The sequence below is a fragment of the Bufo gargarizans genome, chromosome 9, assembly GCF_014858855.1.
Source record: "Bufo gargarizans isolate SCDJY-AF-19 chromosome 9, ASM1485885v1, whole genome shotgun sequence".
NCBI lineage: Eukaryota > Metazoa > Chordata > Amphibia > Anura > Bufonidae > Bufo > Bufo gargarizans.
Genome location: NC_058088.1, coordinates 178,808,250 through 178,825,531, shown reverse-complemented (window position 1 = coordinate 178,825,531; position 17,282 = coordinate 178,808,250). Strand labels below are relative to the sequence as shown.

General features: G+C 46.8%; 1 protein-coding gene across 3 annotated transcripts in view; it reads right to left on the bottom strand.

Annotated features, from left to right (window-relative positions):
* Positions 1-17,282, bottom strand: part of LOC122946626 (SH2 domain-containing protein 3C-like) — a 58,083-nt gene that overhangs the window by 14,811 nt on the left and 25,990 nt on the right. Inside the window, exons 1-2 of one of the 3 annotated variants that reach the window (XM_044306369.1) lie at positions 10,438-10,551; positions 7,163-7,202 (exon numbers count right to left, since the gene is read on the bottom strand). In XM_044306369.1, the coding sequence (XP_044162304.1) occupies positions 7,163-7,202; positions 10,438-10,499 (102 nt within the window). In that variant the 5' untranslated portion in view covers positions 10,500-10,551. Of the gene's footprint in view, positions 1-1,256; positions 1,575-7,162; positions 7,203-10,437; positions 10,552-17,282 lie in introns of those variants that run through there. The other 2 variants (XM_044306367.1, XM_044306370.1) reach the window with 2 other exon arrangements.

The following is a 17,282-nucleotide window of genomic DNA, read 5'->3' as shown; positions in this document are numbered from 1 at the left end:
AATCATAAGAAGGGGGGATATGCTTGGTGCCCTCTGGCCACCCGGCTTGTAAGCGCTCCATGTTTCTAGCTCATTTCATTTTGCACGTCTCACTGTGTCCCGAGGGGACGCGGTGACTGATCTCTCCCCCGAGGACGCCATCATCGACGCAGAAGAACACATGGCATCAGCCGTTTAACCCCATCCTGGATCCCTTCGTAACCCTAGGAGTCATTTAATTCTTTGCCGATAGAACAATGGCCCCCAATACACCTGTAGTGATTTTTTTTTTTTCATTTGGGGGGGACCTGAGCTCATCCCCCAATCTGTGGGGTACCGCATATGCTGTCTGGGCTGCCATTGGTTAGAAATGATGTCATGGCTCCGAGAAGCTGGTAATAAGCTATTGGCGGAGGTGCAGGGAGGCTGACGTCACCGGAGTAACACCCAGTCATTCATGGATTGCTCCATCAGTAACCCTCTCCATGCCAGAACGGCAGGAATCACTTCTGGGTTCATCCCCCCTGCTCATCCAGAACTTTCAACTGTCGGACGCGGCACCTTCTGCCGCAGGGTACTAGACTCTGCAATAACATCAGGTACCACGCATTTCAAGACATTACATCATGTAAGGCTTCTGGTCTAACGCGCCCAAGGGGCACCAATTGCAATGTGCTTTACGAACCCCCAATTCATGGACTTCAAACCTTAGAATTGATTTGGAAAATTGGTTCTTTGCCCACAATTTCCAAGACCCATGCCAAATGTTTCACCCTGTCCTGCCAACATACCATTGGTGACGATTGTTGTGCCAGGATCAATGGTTCTGCAACACTCGTGTACGATCACATATATCACACGTGTTTAACCCTGAGTATGTTCTCTGCACCTTGAATAAGCTCTGGTCTAGGCATCTACTGAAGACCCAAGAATCTTCCCTCCATTGGCAATCGGGTGATGTCCTCAAAGAACATAGAGAGTCATTTTCCACCCCATCTCTAGATGTGATTCGCAGCGTGTTCATCTCCACAGCAACTTATGGACCTCAGTCCGTCCAATAAGTATATCCTGCGCCTAGATTCAATTTTCAGTGGAGACGGGCAGGTGGACCCATGCAAGCTGGCGAGAAGACGTCATGCCCCTCCACCTGTGAACAGTTTTACCTGTGCCTCGCATCTAATGCAAGGATGGCTAGGTTGACGGAGGACGATGGAAAGAAGTCATAGAAGACCGATGCCTACAGATGAGATGTTTTTTTAGGCGTTGTAGGTTCTTACCTGTACCTGCATAAAAGACCCCCGGTAGAAGCAGCATGCCGCTGCTGACAGGGCGCTCCACAAGCTGCAGCGTTCGGTCATAGTGAGAGCAAATCCTCCATCCAAATTCGGAGAAAATAAGGAAAAAACCCAATAGGAGGTTGAGTGATAAATCCCCTTGTCGGCGTGCGCCGGCGGTGGAGCGTCTCGTACAACTGATGTTGGCTACTGGTGCTGATGCTGCTGTTGGATTGCAGGCTGATGCTTCAAGCATTACCTCATCCCTTGTCAAAAGAGCATCATGGGAGGAGACGGAGCGCTCGTAGAAATCCGGCTACGGCCACAGCCTCTCCTCCTCCTCCTCCTCCTCCCTCTCTGGCTCTTATCTCCCAATTCCCTTTTTCCGCCTCTCCAGGCTTACACCTCCCCCTTTCTAGGGATTTTAGGCTTGGAAGGAGGGTTACTAGGTGGATGAATGAATGAATGAAGTTCTCGGCTGGTGGGGGGCAGGGCAGGAATGTGAGGTTACTGGTAGCATCTCAGATTGCGGTCCAGGTCCCTTTAAGAAAATTGTCACTTAAAGGGCATTTTCATGGAGTATTATTTTTTCCTGACTTGTGATTATTGGTGCGTGTAAATGGACAAAATTATAATATATTAGGTGAGAAGTCTGTCCGGCTTATAATCTATCTCTCATGGACAGTGTTATCTCTGTATTGGGGGCGTGATCCTTTTATTCGCCTATGACCCGAAGGCTTTCTGAGGGGGTCCAGCAGGAGGACAGACAGCCGAGGGTCCCCGTGTAATGAGACTGTGTGGGTCCCTTCCTCTTCCAGTTTATCATACAGTACCCCTCTTACATGTCTCCCCAGAAACTGCGACCTATGAAATCTGCAACCTAAGGGCCCGTTCACACGACCGTGTGAAGCCCGTGCTGTGGACTGCAAATTGCGGTCCACAATGCACGGCCACCGACCGTGGCCCAGCCGCATGGGTCTGCGATCCCTCCGTTTCGCAAAAAGATAGAGCATGTGCTATCTTTTTGCGGTGCGGAGGCACGGAACGGAACCCCAGGAAGCACTCCGTAGTGCTTCCATTCCGCATCTCCTGATTTGCAGACCCATTGAAGTGAATAGGTCCACATCCGTGATGCGGAATGCACACGGAACGGGGCCCATGTATTGTGGATCCGCAAATGTGGTCCGCAATACGGCAACGGGCAGCACAAGGGCTCGTTCACACGAATGCATTTTGCGTTCCGTACACGGGCCATTTTCTGCGTTCCGCATACGGTCCGTTAACGGAACCAACTCTGTGTGCTGTCCGCATCCGTTGCTCCGTTCCGTGGCCCCGCAAAAAATATGAGTCCTGTCCTATTCTTGTCCATTTTGCAGACAAGAATAGGCATTTCTATAATAGGCCTCCTGTTCCGTTCCGCAAAATGTGGAAGGCACACGGGCGCCATCTGTGTTTTGCGGATCCACTATTTGCGGACTGCAAAAAACGGCACGGTCGTGTGAACGAGCCCTAAGGCCTCATGCACATGACCGTATGTATTTTGCTGTCCGCAAAAAGCGGATCCGAAAAAAATACGGATGACGTCCGTGTGCGTTCCGTATTCTGCGGAACGGAACAGTTGGCCCCTAATAGAACAGTCCTATCCTTGTCCGTAATACGGACAATAATGGGACATGTTCTATTTTTTTGCGGAACGGACATACAGAAATGGAATGCACACAGAGTAACTTCCGTCTTTTTTGCTGACCCATTGATTCCGCATACGGTCCGCAAAAAAAACCCGGAACAGACAGAGAAAGAAAATACTTAGTGTGCATGAGGCCTAAGGCTGTATTCAGACGCTGTGTGTTTTATCGACGCAGCGCGGCCAACCGATGACATGTTGGCAGCTCCGAGTCCTATGGGTGCTGTCCGGGGAAATCTCCGACTGCACCGCAGCATTGGGAAGACTTGGATCAGGTTACGACATGCTGTGCAGGCGCATAAAGCTGATGTGTGAATGACCCCCCTCGATTGCAATGCAGTCTGTGTGCCGTCCGCGTAGTCTGTGAAGACTCGAACAACATGGGAACATCGCCTGTCAGAGTCTGATAGTGAGAAGCTGCTCTTAAAGGGGTTGTCCACATTTTTCATACCAGAACCTGAATCTGAATAATTTTGTAATTGCATGTAATTAAAAATTTAGTATCTAAGTTATTCAATGAACGCTATCTGTACAGCGCCACCTGCTGTTTGTTCTTTTTCTAATTTCTCTGTCCTGCTCATCGAGATGGAAGCACGCGCTCAGTTCCAGCCTTCAATTGCCACTAGCTGCAGCAGAAAGGACATGTCCCCTGAGAAAGGACACAGCCCCTGAGCTGACAGTTTGAATAACTATAGAAGAGCAACTGGAGCAATGAATGGAGAGATCTCTAGATCAGTGTTAGGGAAAAGGGCTGGTTGTAAGTAAGTCCAAATTTTTTTTTACATTTTTCATAGGATAACCCTATAAGGCCCCATTCACACAGGGTTTTTTGCCAGCTGAAGCTGTGCTAAATCTGCCTCCCAATGTGCGATGCACTAGATGCAGCTGCGCTTTATAGCTGCGACCGCACCAAGAATGAGTACGTCCTTTCTTGGCATGGTGTCCGGAGGGACGCAGCGGGTGTCAGCTGGCAGTTTAGCTCAATTCATTGGAGCTCCGCGGCATTCCCAGTGAAAACCCACAGCAGAAACAGATTTTTTCCTTTGCTAAATCTGCAGTGTGAACAGGGCCTTACCTGTTTTATGGCTGCACAGATTGCACACATGGTATGCCCGCCCCGGTGCCCAATGCCATGCACTCCAAGTGCAGATACTCAATAGTGAGATATTTTGGGGGTGTTTTAGTGCAGCCCTTCTATCTCTGTGCCAAGACCTGCGGCACTGCAGACCCTATGAAGCCCCTGTAGTTTTCCGGGGAACCAGCCACGTAATCAATGGTAGGACCAGGGCTGGTCACCCAACACATTTTAAGATAATGCTGCCATATACAGTTGACTTTCTACCACCATATAGTACCCAAACAGTAGAGCAGTGATATCCCTCTATACATGTGCCCGCAGCTTGTAAGAGGCGGCATCTCTGCCTGTTGCCAAGTCTTGTAAATTCACAGGGCCGAGTACTTGGCAAGGTTAAGTCTACAGACAAGTGTCTGTCCTCATTGGCCCAGATACACTTGACAGATGCTCTATTCTGTGAGGCTGCGACAAATGCGAGCAGACATGTGGCGGCACAGAGCGAAGCTCTCATCTTCAGTGTCACCGAGGGGATGAGCGGAAGAGAGCTCTCAGGCTGCACGCTGCAGCGCTCTAACCTCTCAACCGGAGGATGGCCTATACCAGGGATGGCCAACCTGAGGCTCTCCAGCTGTTGCAAAACTACAACTCCCATCATGCCTGGACAGTCTACAGCTATCAGCCTACAGCAGGGCATGGTGGGAGTTGTAGTTTTACAACAGCTGGAGAGCCGCAGGTTGGCTATGCCTGACCTATACTCTTTTAGAAATTTGGTTCCCCAAGGGGTGGCCTGAGATTTTCATACTGACGGCATATCCTCAGGACAGATCATCAATGTGAGATCGGTGTGGGTCCGACTCCCGCCAATCAGTTTTGAAGAGGCTGCGGCGCTCTGGTGAGCGTTCATCGGTCACATGGTGCGGCTCAGTCCCATTCAAATGAATGGGATTAATCTGCAATACCAAGAACTGCCACTATCCAGTGCCGCAGCCTCCTCAGGCAGCTGATCGACGAGGGTGCTGCTGGGTGCTGGACTCCCATCAATACGATACTGATAACCTATCCTGAGGATAGGTCATCAATATTAAAAACCCGGACAATCCAGTTGGTCATTGACCAACATTTTATATGCTTCTTTTTGGCGTAAAATTGTCGCACGGCCATTAAAAAGGCTCAAAAACGACAATTTTACGCCAAATGACAATTGGCGTTTTTACCCGCCTTTCGAGACAAAGGAGTGTGGAGGGAGTGGCGGGGGCGTGCCAGAGCAGTCATTCCTGCTATGGCAAAGTTACTAATGTTACGCCAGGAAAAAGACATAAAACCTACTAGGGCATAGATTTTCCGGCAGGAAAGATGCACCTAATTTATGACAAGACGCACACCACGTCATAAATTAGGCGCATCCTCCGGCAGCAAAGCTTGCGTAAAAAGGACTAAAAATCCCAAAAATGACGGTCTTAGTAAATTACCCCCACTGTGTTATGTCTAGTGCAGGAGATGAAGAGGCGGAGCATGACACAGATTCAAAAACATCAAAGACGTACGCGTTGCTCCGCCCACTCAGACCCTGCGCTTAGCATTACACAATATAAACGCATCCCCGAGAGTTCCTTTAATATTTTATTTCACCACAGATGAATTCGCCTGGCGTATATTAGGGTGACAGCGGCTGACTCGTATGCACGCGGGGGTCTTCAGTCTCTCCCCCCAACAGACAGTTTTTTTGTTTTCAGGAGAGCTCAGCCTCCAGCAGAAGCTTCTGGCAGCAGTTTACTCCCCTCTCTCCATTGACGAAACATGCATACTCAGCCAGAGTGAGCATGCATGTGCATGGGGGGAGCTCAGGAAAAATAGCTATTAAACATGCATGGGTCCAACATTTCTTGAGCCTTGGCTTTTGACCATGACTTGCCCTCGCCTTGAACTCAAAGCTGTGACCGACCCCTCTGACCCGTCTGACAACATCTCTTCTCACCTCCATCGTGGTCAGATCCTTGTTGGGGTTGCACATGACAATCTGATGGTCTCCTTCAGCCAGCTTTTTCCTCTAGACCCTAGTGCATGAGCATCCGACAACGCCTCTGCAACGCTCCCTCCCCGCCATACCAGACTGGGGCATCTACACCATATGGAAGCACAATTTGGCGCTAGACCACCCGCATCCTGGCTTCATTGCAATGGGACTTGTTAGAAGGGGACAAGTGACAGGTATCTCACCCGACTCCCCCATACACATACATGCTCGACTCGGCCATGCATGCATGCGTTTTCAATGGAGGGAGGGAAGTAAGCCTTTGTCAGACACCTCTGGCAATGGCTTATGCCCCTGGGGAACAATGGATCAGCCATGATAACATTCATTGTACCCTGGCCTATCCTTCTGTCGGGGGAGAGCCCCATTAGATTCACCCACTTTGGTAGGTTTGGCCTTGACAGGAGATTTAGGCAAGGAAGCATCAAGTCCTCCTGGTCCGAATGGTTAGGGATATGATGGCGCTAATCAGCACCATTGTAATCTTTGCTGTGGCACCCCCCCATTTCAATGTACACCCCAAGCTTCAACAAATATGACGATATATAACATATATGTGAACCAACTTAAAGGGATTCTCCAGGATTGGTAAAACATGGCTTTCGTCCTAAAACAGCGCCACCCCTTGGGGTTGCATCTGGTATTGCAAACTGAAGCTCAATGGAAGAGAATGGGGCTAAGCTGCAATACCACAAACTACCTGCAGACAAAGGTGGCGCTTTTTTTTTTTTGCAACATCCTGGACATCCCCTTTACAGTATAAGGCCTCATGCACGCGACCGTATTTTGGGTCTAATCAGAGATCACACAAGGACCCTTTCATTTCTACGGGGCCTCATCCGTGTGCTGTTTGCATCCGTGCTCCCCATTCCGCAAATTATAGAACATGTCCTATTCTTGCTCAATTAGGTAAATGCGGGATGCTCACGGAAGGAATCCGTATTTTGAGGATTCACGGTTTGCGGACTGCAAAATACGTATGCTGTGTGCATGAGGCCGTACGCGCATAATGCTGTCTGCAGCATTGATATCATTTGACTGTATACTGGGAGCTGCTAATCCTCCGGGTGGCGGACACGGGATAAACATATGGTGATAAGAGACGGACCGATCCTTACCTTCACGTACTCACTTCCACCATCCAGACTATTACAAGTGCTGCAAGAGAGAGAAGAAACATTAGGAAAAATTATAGTGCATTTTTTTTTAAGAAACAGCGCCACTCTTGACCACAGGCCGTATCTGGTACTGCAGCTGGTTTATAATAAATAATACAGTATATAAAAAGTTTCATGATCACTTTCAACCCTATCATGAAATCCTTGGGCTGCACGTGAGATAATAACCAACGTGAGATTCCCCCGCAGGAAATCGGCCATTTTGCTTTTTTGTCGCTCTACGCGCTCTTCCATTTCTGGATCTCCCTGCGGACCCATTCGGCTAGGAGGGCAGAGGATGTTCTGTTCTCAGTCAGGTTTCCGGGCCGGGGTGAATCACTAAAGGGTCAAGAGGCAGGGTGTGACTCCTCCTGGATGGAGGCGATGGGCAGGAAACACCATGCTTCATCCATGAATGTGGACAATGGAAGGCTTCCTCCCTGATGTCCCTGCATCCTCTAATGTCAAGAGGGGGAAAATAATAACTTACACGTACACAGGCTTATTACCTGAGTCACGATGACGGCTGCGTGCACAGAGTATATATATATCCCCATGTCGTACCTATGAACAAGCATCAGGCGGTATATGGGGGTTCAACGGGGGTCTTATAACATGCCGAGCCTAGGGGAGTCCTGGCCAATAGATATATGTCTATGGCCAAATTGAATTTTTCACTACATAAAGAGGACAATTACCAGATTGCAAATCACCAAAGGAAAAAAAAAAAAAATGGCAAAAGATTTCTGCTCTGAAGCCTGCTGAACTGTGAATGCAGCTCTGGGCTAGGCTATTACTGGCTGTGACTAAACGAGTAATGGATTATACGTTATATTGTAGGTAAACTGGTATTTAAAGGAGAACCTGCACTAACAGCATAGGCATTATGCTTGTTGGTTTTCCGTAGATCTTAAAGGGGGTGTCTGGTTTAGGAAAAAAATAATAATTAGAGGGAATTCTGGGTGCATAAAGGGTACTCCGTTCATGCTCGGGAGGCCTCAGTACGTCCGTGTATTACACCAACAGCCCATCAATAAGAAATTTGTAATACATTATTTCCCCTGTAGGGGTGCTGCAAGGAGATTAAACACTTGCTGCCCGGCCGCTCTCCCCCCTCAGGACACAGATGGTCACTGGGAGTACCAGCAGCGGGACACCCAATGATCAGCTTACTTTGGGGGGGGCCCCTTAGGCTGATGTCCATGGTCGGTAGACATTCTCAGTTCACCAACAAGGGTGCATCGCAGTCTAATATTCTCTCTTTTTACGATAAAAGAGCGATGCAAAAATATATATATTTTTTTACATGTTGGAAAATATTCCTCCGCCAATATGGGTACAGCCTGATGTGTATGAGGGCTTGCCTATGGCAGACGTCAAGAGTGGGGCATATTGGATTTTACATGCCCGATCCTTTGTATTAACAGTGTCTGGCTTTGGCTGAGCATGCATGTTAAAGGGGAAGTCCGGGAACAAACCAAGGACAGTCCTCCTATATGCATAACTTTTTTGGGTGGTCTTGTATTGGAGTCTATACAATTTCCTACTACAGACCACTAAAGGGAACCTGTCACCAGGCTCATGGACTATTATCTGCAGTAAAACATGGAGTCCAGATCGCAATTTTTTATTTTACTACTGCCCCCTGCTGTCAGTTCCCAAAGCAATGCTTAGGCCTCATGTACACGGCCGTTGCTTTGGTCCGCATCCGAGCCGCCGTTTTAGCGGCTCGGATGCGGACCCATTCACTTCAATGGGGCCGCAAAAGATGCGGGTTGCTCTGTTCCGTGGCCCCGCTAAAAAAATATAACCTGTCTTATTCTTGTCCGCGCTTTGCGGACAGGAATAGGCATTTATATTGAAGGCTGTCCGTGCCGTTCTGCAAGTTGTGGAATGCGCGCGGACGCCATCCATGTTTTGCGGATCCGCGATTTGTGGACCGCAAAACAAACCACGGTCGTGTGTATGAGGCCTTAAACGCATAGTCAGGACTCCTTTGCGTACACACAGGAGTCCTCTCCATTATGTCAGTACAGTTGTCCGGACATTTCAGAGCTGATGGCGGGGGGAAGAGGGGTCAAAAAAATTGAGATCGGGACTCCTTATCTGTAGTATTACTGCAGACAATAGTCCAATATCCCCTTTAAATTTGGACCTAGAGTGATCTACCTGGCAGGTAAGTTGTATCAAGGCACAGTAGTAAGTAATCAGATTACCGCCTCCAGGTTCTACCTACCGCACAAGTAGGACCAGGTCCATACGGTGGTATAAGGAGAACATGCAGCATTGCTTCCAGATAAGGATTGTGCCATATGGAGACGCCATACAGCGGTATGCAGAGAGCCCCTTTAAACTCCCGGGTTCCCAAGTCTTCAGACTTGTATTGTCTGTACTGGGAACAGTACTCTGCTGACACAGTAAATCCCATTACACACAAAGCCCAGACAACACGGCCTGGGGGGGGGCAGAATGAGATCACCGCTCTGTCAGGGGGTTTGCGACCTCCCTATAAATAACTAGAATTTTAATTGGAACCAGATGATCTGGGCGAGATAAGTATGTTCGTGGGAAAGAGGGAATCCCAGAGAACGGAGGTGCGAGCTGTGAGGGTAGCTATCGTAGGCATTGTGTCAATGACAAGGGGGTAGGTCCGCTATACCGTTTCTTTCTGGCAGGTGTGCAAAGCAATGCCCTGAATCCCTAAAAAATAGGATAAAGCCTGTCAACGATGGGAATCCAACTCCCAGCGGATACCTGGCCTTTGAACTTCGGTGGTTGTCCTTGGGCTGATGGACAATGAGACTGACACTACAGTATAAACTATATATGTGGAGCCATCAACCAACTTCAGTGACCAAAATCTGGTTGGGTGTGTTGGCCATTGACCATGAATGACCAGCTATCCATGGTCAGCGCAGGTCAACCAATCATGGCGATTTTTCACCCATGTCATCCGTATCTAAAGGATTGACACCTTGGTAGAAGAGAAGCATACAAATGACAAAATAATCCCATAAGATAACCTCACAAAGTCACTTTCCTGTATCAGATCAGTTCTCCGGTGAGATGTTCTTCACGCTACAGTAAAGATGTAGCAGAGCTGAGCTCGTTATATGGGACACAATCTACATCTGGAGGTCAGCTCTGCTACATCTCATGGTCCGTCTCGATCTCGTAGATGTATATCGGATCTATGGGAGTATACAACGTTCTCCTCACCATACCAGATTGCTTACCAGTAGCCCATGGGGAAACATCTTCTCCCCACTTCCGTCATGGCTCTGAAATCCAAATTCATCTCAGAGGGATGAGTTGTCAGCTCCTGAGCATCCAACGACTGTTTGCGAACTTGGGAAAGTGAGTCCTGGACCCCTCCAGCCTCCCTCCTTCTTGGCTCGTCCCTCCCTCCGCTGCCCTGTATGGAATGTACAGCTGAACAAGGGGGAAGGCTCCTACATTCTGGCAACTGAAGGAATTCCAGGTCATCAGCATGCTCAGGGCATCACCAGGGCCTCCTCCCCAAATGCACATAGACAGGAAAAAAACAGTCCCCAGAGGTGAGATTCAAATTTTGAAAGAAGATGATTCAGGTCGGAGATCAGGCGACGATAGACCCGGACAAACCTCACAGTTTTGGAAATAAACATCTCTAACTGCCTGGTGCGCAGCTCTGGAGGCGACTTAATGCAGAGTCACAAATCCTACGCTTCTGTCTATTGTAGTGTCGATGGAGGCATGGCAAGACGGATGAGGAAATGGGAAACTAGGTGAAAGTCTGAGTGACTTGGGTTTGGTGACTGTAGGAAATTGCACAAAGGACAATTCCCTAACATATAATATTACAGGGTTATCCTATTATAACCCTGGGTGGGAACATTACACCCCGAATCCAGGCACCATGAACACCACTGTGTGCATTGCACTGACATAATATAGGTGTAATCGGTGTTCTGCTAGCATTCCTGGGAGTTTGAAATTCCCTATTTTTTTTTTCTTTTATAGGAAAGTATTGGAAGCCGTGTGTACGGACAGCATGCGATGGCTCAATATGGCTAGATATCTCAATGACTGCTGAGACTCTGGGCTGTTTTTCAAGCAGCAGAATCAGGTTGTGGATCATGTAGCAGACCTTGTACCAGGTGTGTACGACTGTATCAGGCAATATATGAATGTATCACACTGTGTATGAATGTATCAGGCTGTGTATCAGGATGTGTATCACTGTGAATCAGGCTGTGAATGACTGTGTATCTGGCTGTGAATCAGGTTGTGTATGACTGTGAATCAGGCTGTGTATGACTGTGAATCAGGCTGTGTATGACTGTGAATCAGGCTGTGTATAACTGTGAATCAGGCTGTGTATAACTGTGAATAAGGCTGTGTATCACTGTGTATCAGGCTGTGTATGACTGTGAATCAGGCTGTGTATGACTGTGTATCAGGCTGTGAATCAGGCTGTGTATGACTGTGAATCAGGCTGTGTATGACTGTGAATCAGGCTGTGTATGACTGTGAATCAGGCTGTGTATGAAGGTGAATCAGGCTGTGTATGACTGTGAATCAGGCTGTGTATGACTGTGAATCAGGCTGTGTATGACTGTGAATCAGGCTGTGTATGACTGTGAATCAGGCTGTGTATGACTGTGAATCAGGCTGTGTATGACTGTGAATCAGGCTGTGTATGACTGTGAATCAGGCTGTGTATGACTGTGAATCAGGCTGTGTATGACTGTGTATCAGGCTGTGTATGACTGTGTATCAGGCTGTGTATAACTGTGTATCAGGCTGTGTATGACTGTGTATCAGGCTGTGTATGACTGTGAATTAGGCTGTGTATGACTGCGAATTAGGCTGTGTATGGCTGTGTATCAGGTTGTGTATGACTGTGAATCAGGCTGTGTATAACTGTGAATCAGGCTGTGTATAACTGTGAATCAGGCTGTGTATGACTGTGAATAAGGCTGTGTATGACTGTGTGGCAGGCTGTGTATCACATGTATCAGACTGTTTGACTGTGTATCAGGCTGTGTATGACTGTGTATCAGGTTGTATATCTGTCTGTAACTCAGGCTGTGTATGACTGAGTATCACTTTGTATCAGGCTGTGTATCACTGTGAATCAGGCTGTGTATGACTGTAAATCAAGCTGTGTATGACTGTGTATTAGGCTGTGTATGACTGTATCACTATGTATCAGGCTGTGTATGACTGTGAATCAGGCTGTGTACACTGAGTATCAGGCTGTAAATGACTGTGTATCGGGTTGTTTATGACTGTGTATCAGGCTGTGTATGACTGTGAATCAGGCTGTGTATGACTGTGAATCAGGCTGTGTACACTGAGTATCAGGCTGTAAATGACTGTGTATCGGGTTGTTTATGACTGTGTATCAGGCTGTGTATGACTGTGAATCAGGCTGTGTACACTGAGTATCAGGCTGTAAATGACTGTGTATCGGGTTGTTTATGACTGTGTATCAGGCTGTGTATGACTGTGAATCAGGCTGTGTATGACTGTGAATCAGGCTGTGTACACTGAGTATCAGGCTGTAAATGACTGTGTATCGGGTTGTTTATGACTGTGTATCAGGCTGTGTATGACTGTGAATCAGGCTGTGTATTGGGTTGTGTATGACTGTGTATCAGGCTGTGTATGACTGTGAATCAGGCTGTGTATGACTGTGAATCAGGCTGTGTATGACTGTGAATCAGGCTGTGTATGACTGTGAATCAGGCTGTGTATGACTGTGAATCAGGCTGTGTATGACTGTGAATCAGGCTGTGTATGACTGTGAATCAGGCTGTGTATGACTGTGAATCAGGCTGTGTATGACTGTGAATCAGGCTGTGTATGACTGTGAATCAGGCTGTGTATGACTGTGAATCAGGCTGTGTATGACTGTGAATCAGGCTGTGTATGACTGTGAATCAGGCTGTGTATGACTGTGAATCAGGCTGTGTATGACTGTGAATCAGGCTGTGTATGACTGTGAATCAGGCTGTGTATGACTGTGAATCAGGCTGTGTATGACTGTGAATTAGGCTGTGTATGACTGTGAATTAGGCTGTGTATGACTGCGAATTAGGCTGTGTATGACTGTGAATCAGGCTATGCATGGCTGTGTATCAGGTTGTGTATGACTGTGAATCAGGCTGTGTATAACTGTGAATCAGGCGGTGTATAACTGTGAATCAGGCTGTGTATCAGGCTGTGTATGACTGTGAATAAGGCTGTGTATGACTGTGTGTCAGGCTGTGTATCACATGTATCAGACTGTTTGACTGTGTATCAGGCTGTGTATGACTGTGTATCAGGTTGTATATCTGTCTGTAAGTCAGGCTGTGTATGACTGAGTATCACTTTGTATCAGGCTGTGTATCACTGTGAATCAGGCTGTGTATGACTGTAAATCAAGCTGTGTATGACTGTGTATTAGGCTGTGTATGACTGTATCACTATGTATCAGGCTGTGTATGACTGTGAATCAGGCTGTGTATGACTGTGTATCAGGCTGTGTATGACTGTGAATCAGGCTGTGTACACTGAGTATCAGGCTGTAAATGACTGTGTATCGGGTTGTTTATGACTGTGTATCAGGCTGTGTATGACTGTGAATCAGGCTGTGTATAACTGTGAATCAGGCTGTGTATAACTGTGAATCAGGCTGTGTATGACTGTGAATAAGGCTGTGTATGACTGTGTGTCAGGCTGTGTATCACATGTATCAGACTGTTTGACTGTGTATCAGGCTGTGTATGACTGTGTATCAGGTTGTATATCTGTCTGTAAGTCAGGCTGTGTATGACTGAGTATCACTTTGTATCAGGCTGTGTATCACTGTGAATCAGGCTGTGTATGACTGTAAATCAAGCTGTGTATGACTGTGTATTAGGCTGTGTATGACTGTATCACTATGTATCAGGCTGTGTATGACTGTGAATCAGGCTGTGTATGACTGTGTATCAGGCTGTGTATGACTGTGAATCAGGCTGTGTACACTGAGTATCAGGCTGTAAATGACTGTGTATCGGGTTGTTTATGACTGTGTATCAGGATGTGTATCACTGTGAATCAGGCTGTGTATAAGGTTGTGTATCTGGCTTTGAATCAGGCTGTGTATGACTGTGTATCAGGCTGAGTATGACTGAGAATAAGGCTGTGTATCACTGTGTATCAGGCTGTGTATTAGGTTGTGTATGACTGTGTATCAGGCTGTGTTTGACTGTGAATCAGGTTGTGTATGACTGTGAATCAGGTTGTGTATGACTGTGAATCAGGCTGCGTATGACTGTGAATCAGGCTGCGTATCAATGTGTATTGTGATGTGTATCACTGTGAATCAGGCTGTGAATGACTGTGTATCTGGCTGTGAATCAGGCTGTGTATGACTGTGAATCAGGCTGTGTATGACTGTGAATCAGGCTGTGAATCACTGTGTATGACTGTGAATAAGGCTGTGTATGACTGTGAATTAGGCTGTGTATGACTGTGAATTAGGCTGTGTATGACTGTGAATTAGGCTGTGTATCAGGCTGTGTATGACTGTGAATCAGGCTGTGTATGACTGTAAATCAGGCCGTGTATAACTGTGAATCAGGCTGTGTATCACTGAGTATCAGGCTGTAAATGACTGTGTATCGGGTTGTTTATGACTGTGTATCAGGCTGTGTATGACTGTGTATCAGGCTGTGTATGACTGTATCAGGATGTGTATCACTGTGTATCAGGATGTGTATCACTGTGTATCAGGATGTGTATCACTGTGAATCAGGTTGTGTATCACTGTGAATCAGGTTGTGTATCTGGCTTTTAAAAATCAGGCTGTGTATGACTGTGAATCAGGCTGTGTATCGGGTTGTGTATGACTGTGTATCAGGCTGTGTATGACTGTGAATCAGGCTGTGTATGACTGTGAATCAGGCTGTGTATGACTGTGAATCAGGCTGTGTATGACTGTGAATCAGGCTGTGTATGACTGTGAATCAGGCTGTGTATGACTGTGAATCAGGCTGTGTATGACTGTGAATCAGGCTGTGTATGACTGTGAATCAGGCTGTGTATGACTGTGAATCAGGCTGTGTATGACTGTGAATCAGGCTGTGTATGACTGTGAATCAGGCTGTGTATGACTGTGAATCAGGCTGTGTATGACTGTGAATCAGGCTGTGTATGACTGTGAATCAGGCTGTGTATGACTGTGAATCAGGCTGTGTATGACTGTGAATCAGGCTGTGTATGACTGTGAATCAGGCTGTGTATGACTGTGAATCAGGCTGTGTATGACTGTGAATCAGGCTGTGTATGACTGTGAATCAGGCTGTGTATGACTGTGTATCTGGCTGTGAATCAGGTTGTGTATGACTGTGAATCAGGCTGTGTATGACTGTGAATCAGGCTGTGTATGACTGTGAATCAGGCTGTGTATCAGGCTGTGTATGACTGTGTATCAGGCTGTGTATGACTGTGAATTAGGCTGTGTATGACTGTGAATCAGGCTATGTATGGCTGTGTATCAGGTTGTGTATGACTGTGAATCAGGCTGTGTATAACTGTGAATCAGGCTGTGAATCAGGCTGTGTATGACTGTGAATCAGGCTGTGTATGACTGTGTGTCAGGCTGTGTATCACATGTATCAGACTGTTTGACTGTGTATCAGGCTGTGTATGACTGTGTATCAGGTTGTATATCTGTCTGTAAGTCAGGCTGTGTATGACTATCACTTTGTATCAGGCTGTGTATGACTGTATCAGGATGTGTATCACTGTGAATCAGGCTGTGTATCAGGTTGTGTATCTGGCTTTGAATCAGGCTGTGTATGACTGAGAATAAGGCTGTGTATCACTGTGTATCAGGCTGTGTATGACTGTGAATCAGGCTGTGTATTAGGTCGTGTATGACTGTGTATCAGGCTGTGTATGACTGTGAATCAGGTTGTGTATGACTGTGAATCAGGCTGCGTATGACTGTGAATCAGGCTGCGTATGACTGTGTATCGTGATGTGTATCACTGTGAATCAGGCTGTGAATGACTGTGTATCTGGCTGTGAATCAGGCTGTGTATGGCTGTGAATAAGGCTGTGTATGGCTGTGAATCAGGCTGTGTATGACTGTGAATCAGGCTGTGTATGACTGTGAATTAGGCTGTGTATGACTGTGAATTAGGCTGTGTATGACTGTGAATTAGGCTGTGTATGACTGTGTATTGGGTTGTGTATGACTGTGAATCAGGCTGTGTATGACTGTGAATCAGGCTGTGTATGACTGTGAATTAGGCTGTGTATGACTGTGAATCAGGCTATGTATGGCTGTATATCAGGTTGTGTATGACTGTGAATCAGGCTGTGTATAACTGTGAATCAGGCTGTGTATAACTGTGAATCAGGCTGTGTATAACTGTGAATTAGGCTGTGTATGACTGTCAATCAGGCTGTGTATGACTGTATCACTATGTATCAGGCTGTGTATGACTGTGTATCAGACTGTGTATGACTGTGAATCAGGCTGTGTATGACTGTGTATCAGGTTGTGTATCAGGCTGTGTATGACTGTGTATCAGACTGTGTATGACTGTGAATCAGGCTGTGTATGACTGTGAATCAGGCTGTGTACACTGAGTATCAGGCTGTAAATGACTGTATCGGGTTGTTTATGACTGTATATCAGGCTGTGTATGAATGTGTATCAGGCTGTGTATGACTGTATCAGGATGTGTATGACTGTATCAGGATGTGTATGACTGTATCAGGATGTGTATTACTGTGAATCAGGCTGTGTATCAGGTTGTGTATCTGGCTTTGAATCAGGCTGTGTATGACTGTATCAGGCTGTGTATGACTGTGAATAAGGCTGTGTATCACTGTATATTAGGTTGTGTATGACTGTGAATCAGGTTGTGTATGACTGTGAATCAGGCTGCGTATGACTGTGAATCAGGCTGCGTATCACTGTGTATCAGGATGTGTATCACTGTGAATCAGGCTGTGAATGACTGTGAATCAGGCTGTGAATCAGGCTGTGTATGACTGTGTATTGGGTTGTGTATGCCTGTGTATCAGGTTGTGTATGACTGTGTATCAGGCT